Here is a 10,000-nt window from a genome sequence, read left to right as displayed (position 1 = left end):
CAGGGCGGGGGCGATAATACTTACGCCACCATTCAGCCACGGAATTATGCCACCAATTTGAGTACGGTGCTGGGTTCTGGTGGTGGTGGAGGAGGAGGAACCGGAGTAGGAAGTGGAGGAGCTGGTGGACCGGTTCCCGGAAATGCCGGAGCACTGGTGGCCGCCGGATTTGGACTGAGCGGGGAGATGGCGGACTATGCGACGCTTCGGAATAGCAGAGCTCCTTCGGTGAGTATTTCTCATTCGAGTGCGGATGGTGAAGGAATTATTTGTAAGGAATTTTGCGAGAGTATAATATAAATCAAAATGGCAGCTGAATGGATTTGATGGCTCTGTTCCGTCCGTACAAAATCCGAAAATTTGCTTAAATTACAACGGCAGAATGGAAGCGTTCGTACTTCTGAAAATTAGAATATCAGTTAAATTTTAAATTAGGCTAGATTAACGTTATTATCTTGTTAACATCGGAAATAGAAGTTTTCGCAACGTTTTCAATATTTCAGCAAGTTATTATGTTACTGATTGTTAGAGATTTACGAACTGGAAGAAATGTTTTGCCTTTCTTACAGATATGTAGGTATAGTTATTGGTCGATTGGGCAGATCATTAATTATGGGTCTTAGACATACCTTTATAGGAATCTATCGAATCAGCGTGAAAAGTTTGACGATGTCTGTGTATTTATGTGCATTAGTGTGAATTTTTTTACCCTTTGTTCTCGGCATTTTTGTGAAACTGGGCTGCACATGTAAAATGATATTTATCTTAATAAATGGGTTTTTTTTATCTACAACTAGCTGATCCCATACGAACTCCGTTTCGCTTTCAACTTGGAGTGTTTCCTGAACAGTTTGTATGAAAGTCAATTGCCAAGCATTTTCCAGATGTACTTTCAAATTCATTGTTAAGTGATAATTACAAAAATATTGGTTGATCACTTTATCTGTCGTTTGCTACTAAATTTGAAATCAGGAATCAATTTATCGTGCCAAAAAATCCCCGTGTAAGAGTTTCGATTCGATCACAAAAACGCAATGATTGGCAAAATGTGAAACTCCTTTCGGTGTCCTCTTATACAATCTTTGATATCTGAAATCGATTGTCCTTCCCTCTAAACTCTAGTCACTAGTGTGCAAATTTTCGAAGCAATTCATTGCGTTATAACGTCAATATAGGTAAAAATAGTAAAAAATTAATTAATATGGACGACCCCTTTCGTCGACCCCTGGCAAAACATTTGACATCTGAAATCGATTGCCCATCCCTGAAAACTACTATGTACAAATTTTCATCCCAATCCGATGTATAATAACGACAAAATTGCAAAAATATTGAAAACTTTATATGGACGACCCTTTTTGCCGGCCCCTTACACTGAATTTAATAGGACCTGAAATCGATTGCTCGTCCCTCACAACTCTCGTGTACCAATTTTTATCTGAATCCGATGTATAATAACGACAATATCGCATTAACAGTGAATAGTCAATATGGACGACCTCTTTGGCTGACCCCTTATCCAAAATTTGATACCTGAAACCGATTGCTTATCTTTCAAAACACTCACGTGCAAATTTTCAACACAATCCGACGAAAAGTAACGTCAATATCGCGAGAACAATATTTGTCTTGTATGGACAACCCCCTTCAGAAGGGGTCATCCGAAAATCTGAAAACATTTTTCATCATTCCTGGTCCTAATGAGCAGACCTCTAGCTCTTAAGACGGCTGAGTCTATAGAGGACAAACAAACAAACAAACATACAGAAATTTTTCGGTCGTCTATTGTACACGATCGTGGAAACCTCTCCCAGTGGCCCATCGTACCAATAACCGAAGTGGCGTAGCTAGGGACGGTTACCTACGTACAACGTCATAGGCACGATAGACGATGGTATACAATTATCCATGAGTAAAAGAGAGGGGCGCCTGCGACAAAAGGACAAACATGGCAATAGTGACAAAAGTACAAAATTGACAAAAGCAACAATGTTATCAAACATGCAATTTTGATCAAAAGTAGTCTAACATTGTTTTGGGTATTAGATATTAAATATTTTAACTTATTCAATAACTTTGTTGGAGACTGCGGAAAGATTTGAATTATGGTTTTTAAAATATCAAAAATCCAATTTAGATGAGAATTTCTCTAAAATTTCGTCAAAATTGCAGTTTTTTTTGCAGGTTTAGATCAAAATGAAAAAAAAATCAATAATTTTTTTTGTCAGAAGTCAAAATTGAATTTATTTGATTCCTTAGTTTTATACATACAACTTTAAGATATGATCTATTAACGTGTTAGATGAGAGAGGAGACAAAGGTGCTATCGACTACGCTGAGAAAACAAAAAAATAAAAAAAAACGATAGTTTTAATTATATTTGGGAAATATTTTTTTTTCTGAACGAATTTTTGAAAAATCTGTATGAAATCGGTATTTTTTTGTCAAAAATCGGTTTAAATACAAGAAAATCGGTAATTGTGGCATCGCTGCGCACACCATCTCATCTTCTCAAAAAAAGTTTCCAGAGCACAAACGACACGAGAGAGTTTCGTTCGTGGAAGCAAATTGAAACTCTCAAGCTTAAAACTCTCAGACTCGTTTTTCATTTCTTTTCTCTTCCCCTCTACACGTTCTTCAAACCTGATGTTGCGCAGCTTTCGTTCGTTCGTTTCGTTCCTGTGCAATACGATTCCCAAGTAACAATTTAGCTTTATTATGGTCTGCTAAATTTTGTTAGGACTATAGCATTAATCTCCATAAAAAGCTAAGGCGCATTCTATAACATCACCAGAACTCTGATGAAGCCAAAATCTAGAAACATCATCATGACCAATCATTATACTTTAAAATTATGGTCACCAAAGCTTTTAAAAAGCTGTTATTGAACATGTTAGCAATTTTAGTTTTTTTTTGATTCTGTGAATTCTTGGAGTTTTTTTTTATTTTTTCCAGCAACCATGATGGTTATTCAATGGAATCGACTTCAAACGAAATTCGCTGAACATCACATCGAGAGAGAAGAACACGGTGTCAGATTTGTTTTGGTCATCCCATTAGAGAAATCGTCAACTGTTTTCCTCACTTTTTACCCTACGATATTAATGCTGAAAGTATAGTTTTCAAAGATCCCTGGGATTTTTAACGTAAATTTATGCGGTTTGCTCTTATCATTAACGGGGCGCCAACATGAATGATTTCATATTTACGAAAGCCCGGTAAGGATTTGGATTTATTGAACATTATGATACTGTAACTGAAGGCGATAAACAAAAAATTGCCTTAGTTTTATACTGTTTAGTTGCAAAAATGGCTTGGTTTGAAATTCGAAATGTTAATCACCAAGACGTGGATTGATAGTATCGACTGATTATAAATACAATGGGATTTAAATTTAGAAAAAACAATTTTGCTTGCTTAGACAAAAACAAAAAAAAAGACATTCAATTAAATTTTTCAAGAGTTGAGTAAAAAAGAGAATCTTATTCATACTCACATATTGTAGAATAATTTTTTTGTATTTTATCGGCTGTTTACATAAAAAGAGCAACTTTTGTTTAACTTTATTATAATCACAGTAGTAAAAGTGTGGTCAGTGGTAAAAGTGTGTAAGATGCATAAATTTGGAATTATTAAGGGTTATCAATTCCTCTTATATTCATATTTATTTGGATTAATCTTCAAACATTCAAATTTTTGTCTTGATATACCTATGTTCATTTGTATTCATTGTAGAATATATGTATGCATTTGAAATTCAATCACTGCTTTTTTTAAATCAATTAATTTTTTTTAAATAAAGAAGTCTTTGATTGATGTCGTTCGTCATAAGGTGCCTTTGTTTCAACTGCATTGGAATCTCTTTTCTAACGACTTTTTCTTTTCAAATAATTTTATTTTTAACGATTTCCTCGAAATAAGACGATTTTCGAACATGCTGCTATTTTCCAAATCACTCATGAGTGTTTAAGTTGCTTCTACGCATTTTGGACCGGAACAGTGACTAGGAGACCTTACGAAAGATTCGAAACAACCGTAGAAGGAAACAATGTTCCAAAAAAATCTTTGAGCCTTCCGAATTCATCTAGATTACCTCAAAAAGTTCAACTAGGCAGGATTGATTCAATTTTGTCAAATTGGGTTAAAGGGCCGTTTTATGATTAAACAATTTTCATGCGCATGGGTTTCTCCCATTTTTAACCTCGACATAAATAAAATCACACAAACGTTTAAAAGAGAGTCCAGTGTACAATCATGATTATTATAAAATTATTTTTTGGTGCATTTGATTGCCGTATCATATCCTACTTTTTGGTGCAACGGTCTTGTTTTCAACTTCAGAAATTTCCTACAGCGAATTTCAAACATCACTCGAGTCGATATAACATTTCTCAGTGATTTGAGTTCCAACGTCAACAAAAGTCAGCTTTTATTTTATAGCAAAAATATTTATCAAAATGCTTTGAATATTATTGAAATGATTTTTTTAAACTAAAATCAAAAAGTTTAACCGTTTGGATAGAAGCTACAAGCCGCTACTTTCATTTAATAGGATTTTTTATTATTTCTTATTTTATTTTATTTGGCAAATGAATTATTTCCACATGTTTTCGATTCTAGCCCGTTTCAAAAGCTGGGATGCCAGGTGATATCATTGGAATGATTTATAATTCATCGGAAACATCTGGCATCTCAGCCCTTAAAAAAAGGAGTTTTTCTGCTTGTGACTCTCAGGTTGAGACTACGTCAACATTCAAGACAAGAACCGTTTGTGATGCTTACGATGAGATTAATTAACATCACACTGAGATTCAAAAAGGAAAAATCTCACTTAAAAAATCTCAATCCCATGAGATTCCGCAACCTTGCTTTCACCTAACAATCATTCATGATATTTTTAGTTATTTACGGCTTTGAAAATAGAAGTGGAGGCCGCCATCTTGAATAAATTATGGCGTCAAGCAACAAATTTTTTTCCTACTATGTGGGTCCTTTCACTCAAAACTCATATTGTAGAGATATTCATTCCACTTCCGGTAATTTGAAGTTTTTAAAGATTTTTATATTTTTATTTTATTTTAACTCAAAACCAACACGCATAACTTATAAAAAATGTGTAAAAATGGGAATTCAAATAAGTGCTATCTAATCTGAGCGTGGTTTGTTTTGACATCTTGATCGAGAACTGTTGAAAAGTTTTATGGCGGTTTAATAACACTAGTTTACAGCATTTTTGAACTCAATAAACTGAAGGTCATTTCCAATGTAAAATCGGGCGCTGAATCCGAAAATTAATTTAAAAAAATCTCAGTAGAACCGATTTTAAGTTATGCTCCAAATATGAAATTTCGAAAAAATTAAAAAAGTTCTTGTACTTAGATGAAAATATCTCGGACGGCATAACAGTAATTTGAAATCCCTCTTTTGCATATTGAAGGTGAATAAGTTTTCTATCGATCATCTAAACACTGTTTTTGCGTTTGACCAACAGTTTTGTTGATATTAGTGACTTTATGAGAAAAAAATTTATAAAAAACGCATTTTTTTAGAGAAAATTTTGTTTCAACGAAAGTTTTAGACTCGATGGCAGCATTTAAGAAATCTGATTTTCTTTTGCGCTTGAATGTCAATTTAAAGCAAAGATTTCAAGTGATTATTTATCAAAATCGGTTGAAAATTGAAGAAGTTATGGCTACTTTACCATAACTGAAATTTTTGGAGTTTTCAATAATTTAACGAACCGCAGTACACTTATCATAGTATAGGAAGAATGAAACATGATAAATCTCACTCGCTCTAAGTCAAAATTATTTATTAGCTTACCAGAAGGTCACATTAGACTGGCCCATAACCAAAAAAATCCTTATATTCCATGCGGCACCCCTTAGATTGGTGCCTTTAGGTGAAAAAATGACTTTCTGAAAGTTTCAGGACATTTATCAGAAGCACGAGCTGGCGCAAAGGAATTAAAATTTGTATGGAGATTTTCGGTAAAATGTATGAAAAATCGACATACTTTCACTCTTTGTGTTCTAAAATATGTTTCCAGTATGCTAGAAAGCTCAGAATTTCAGGAATTGTAGTTCGAACAATGACAAACAAGTTTGTAGAAGATTGTGACGCGATACGAGTTGACTGAGATGAGTTATCCGCAATTGAATGTGTGATATTTTTTTCGCATTTCTTTGATATATCGTGAACGGTGTATGGGCTTATAATCGCACTAACTTGATCGCATCGTCACACATTGCAGCAGCTCATAGTTTATCAAACCTTTCTTTCAACTTTTTGCAAAGATATTTGTTATAAAATAAGCTAAAACTTTGCCGAGGACACAAACTTTCTATCTGATATTCTTATTGTGTGACAATGCGGTCAAGTTAATACTAATAATCCACCTATACACTGTTCACGATATATCGATGAAATGCGAAAAAGATCACACATTCAATTGCGGATAACTCATCACAGTCAACTCGTATCGCGTCATAATTTTTTACAAACTTGTTTGTCATCGTTTGAACTACAATCCCTGAAATTCTGAGAAACGCATTTTAGAACACACAGAGTGAAAGTATGTCGATTTTTCATACATTTTGCCGAAAATCTCCATACAAATTTCAAGTCCTTTGCGCCAGCTCGTGATTCGGCCAAATGACCTGAAACTTTCAGAAAGTCATTTTTTTCACCTAAAAGCACAAATCTAGGAGGTGCCGCGTTGAAAAAATTGTTGTAAAAATCATCCCATACAAATTTGGGCCAGTCTAGGTCACATGCTTTCTGGAAGATCTGACCATAGGGAGGGGTTGCTTAAGTCTCAAACGTGAATAAAATTTTGAGGTATTTTGCCCGGAAGAAACGAAAAATACTGGTGTTTCATCAATAACTTTTTTTTATCACTAGCTGATTGTTTTATATGGTTGATTTTCTTAAAGCCTAAGTTGAGTCAAATATTTCATCCGAAGAATGTAACTCGATTGGATTTGAAACAGAAAAGTTATTGCGATTCAAAGATTGTATTTTGGTCGAAAATTGTCGTATGAAACGCAATGCGTAAAAAGTACTCACTGCGTGTTGGACAAAATTTGCGGCGTTTGAACCGCAATAACTTTTCTGTTTCAAATCCAATCGACTTACAGTCTTCGGGTGAAATATTTGTCTCAACTTAGGCTTTTAGAAAATCAACCATAAAAAACAATCAGCTAGTGATGAAAAAAGTTTTTGATGAAACACCAGTATTTTTCGTTTCTTCCGGGCAAAATACCTCAAAATTTTATTCACGTTTGAGACTTAAGCAACCCCTCCCTATGGTCAGATCTTCCAGAAACTTGGCATGTGACCTTCTGGTAAGCTAATAAATAATTTTGACTTGGAGCGAGTGAGATTTATCATGTTTCATTCTTCCTATACTATGATAAGTGTACTGCGGTTCGTTAAATTATTAAAAACTCCAAAAATTTCAGTTATGGTAAAATAGCCATAACTTCTTCAATTTTCAACCGATTTTGATAAATAATCACTTGAAATCTTTGTTTTAAATTAACATGCAAGCGCAAAAGAAAATCAGATTTTTTAAATGCTGCCATCGAGTCTAAAACTTTCGTTGAAACAAAATTTTCTCTAAAAAAATGCGTTTTTTATAATTTTTTTTTCTCATAAAGTCACTAATATCAACAAAACTGTTGGTCAAACGCAAAAACAGTGTTCAGATGATCGATAACAAACTTATTCACCTTCAATATGCAAAAGAGGGATTTCAAATTACTGTTGTGCCGTCCGAGATATTTTCATCTAAGTACAAGATTTTTTTTAATTTTTTCGAAATTTCATATTTGGAGCATAACTCGAAATCGGTTCTACTGAGATTTTTTTGAATTTCATTTTCGGATTCAGCGCCCGATTTTACATTAAAAATGTTGGTCAGTTAATCAAGTTCGCGATTTTTTTAAAATTTTGTAAACTAGTGTAATCAGACACTGAGTGCTACTATAAAACATGCAAAAGAAAGCTTGGAGCAAACTTCTAAGTTTGTGTTTTATTTAGTTTAAACAAAGCAACTACAACAGTATGTTTAATAAAAGCCTTATTAGCGTTTTCAAAATTTTCTAAAAACATATGGTCGATTCAAGAATATAAGCATTTTGCATGACCATAATTGAACCGTCATAAAACGAGCTGCACAAGAAAATGCCATAATAAAACCCAAATAAAACATCCAAATGCTAGTTAGCTTAGTCTGTGTTCCTTGGGTTGTTCTGTTGTTGTTGTTGATATATTGTAGAAGAAAATTGTTAAAATTATGTAAAATATTTACCTTTTTGGCCACTTTCTGAGGCGAAAGGTTGAGATTGGGCTTTAATAAACCCCCCACCTTCCTTGTCTTTACAGTTCTTTTACAGAAACTTTTGATCAATTGCTCACTTCCACTAAGTACAGTCAACTAGGGGTTGGTTAGCACAGATTCAAACAAGCGTCGTAGAGTATTCGAACTTGCACAAAAGTTTGAATGATGTATTGAACCCTTAAGTAAGTGACGCTTTTTACACTTTTTCATTTAAATTGTTCTGATCTTGTTGCTTTCATCGTAACTCAGATCTATCTAAACTTGCTGTTTTTCTACAACTTTGAAAACCGTGGCATAATTTGAAATGAAACTTTATCGCATAAAGTACATAAAAATGGGGTTTAATGGTTTGTTCATAACCTTTGTTTGCATATACAACTTTCTATAATCCTCCGTCTCTCTCATTGCAGATGTACGAATTCCGGGGGTCAACCTTCCAGGTGCAGCAACCGAGCGGGACCAGCAGTGGTGCCGATCAGCCGGACTTTGTGACGGAACTAATTTAAGTAGACCCTACCCTATACATGTATCCCCGGTACAAACTTCCGGCAGCCGGTCAATAAGACTCTCAAACATCCGAGGTGTCCACCCTCCCCTTGGTTTGTGAGAGTAGGAACACATCGATACAACACTCTGTCCCCTTAAAAAAATTGATGGGGTTTTTTAAATTTCCCAAATAAGATGACACCGTGCTAATACGAAAGGGTCAAAGGCAGACAGAAATGGGAACAGGCCAACACTTTTGCCAAACTTGTGTCGAAATAATAGGAAAAAAAAATGTCAAACTTTCGACAAATTTATAGCATCACCTTTTATTTATGTATTTCTAACTTGGTTTCTTAATGTAGACGTAGATAAATAAGAGCCCGAGATGAGAGTGAAACAAAGAGAAAGAAAACGAGATTTAGGTCATTAGAAGAAAGAACTATTAAAAGACATTTTTCCATTACTCAGAGAAGATCAAACAGGTCAGATGAGAGCTCAGTTTTTGAAACCCATCGAGAAGAAAGTACGGAATTTCAATTTGCCAATTGGAAATCTAGATCAGGTCAATATAACTCAATTTGAAGCCGAGAGTTCTAGTTTGTAACATAAATCTATGGAAAAATGAATCTGAAAAACACGATAAATACTCATAATCGAAATGTTGGGTCCGGGTTTTCCTGAATCCAGAACGGAAAAACGAACATCGTACCGACTCGGGTTGTTTCTCATAGAACTGAGACGCAGCTCCCATTGATAGACAATAAATAGGAAATATTTCTCAAAGGTAGTATTTATGACGGGCAGATGACAGTTAGTTTTATCAGTCCACAAACCAGTAGGTATGTGGTGGTATTTTAGTAGAGAAAAGACGTTAAATAACGAACAAATCAGAGAGATTCCGTTGAACACTTGGCAGTTTTAAATGATAGTTCTTTTTTTTGTTTATAAATTTATGAACATTAACTTTATATTAAGTTTCAAGACGTAGGACGTGAATTTTAATCCAGGAGTAGCTTATAAGATTATATTTTACTCAGTTGAAGCAACGAATTAATAAAGACTTTTTTCATTTTAACAGATTGGGTTTGTTTGTTTTACTTTTAATTTGTATCATCCATTTTCCATCCATCCATCCATATTGATTAAAAATTAAGAAATCATCTTCTCTTT

At 34.2% G+C, this 10,000-nt stretch overlaps 1 protein-coding gene across 1 annotated transcript in view; it reads left to right on the top strand.

The window, feature by feature from the left end:
* The window catches only part of LOC129738010 (cadherin-87A), a 565,342-nt gene extending 555,433 nt beyond the window's left edge, over window positions 1–9,909 (top strand). The window contains exons 26-27 of the mRNA XM_055729186.1: window positions 1–228; window positions 8,755–9,909. The exon at window positions 1–228 is cut by the window's left edge and continues 250 nt beyond it. Of these exons, the coding sequence (XP_055585161.1) occupies window positions 1–228; window positions 8,755–8,850 (324 nt within the window). The 3' untranslated portion in view covers window positions 8,851–9,909. The remainder of the gene's footprint in view (window positions 229–8,754) is intronic.
* The last annotated feature ends 91 nt before the right edge of the window (window positions 9,910–10,000 follow it).

Source organism: Uranotaenia lowii, chromosome 1 (genome assembly GCF_029784155.1).
Source record: "Uranotaenia lowii strain MFRU-FL chromosome 1, ASM2978415v1, whole genome shotgun sequence".
Classification (NCBI taxonomy): domain Eukaryota; kingdom Metazoa; phylum Arthropoda; class Insecta; order Diptera; family Culicidae; genus Uranotaenia; species Uranotaenia lowii.
This window is presented reverse-complemented; position numbering and strand designations above follow the sequence as displayed.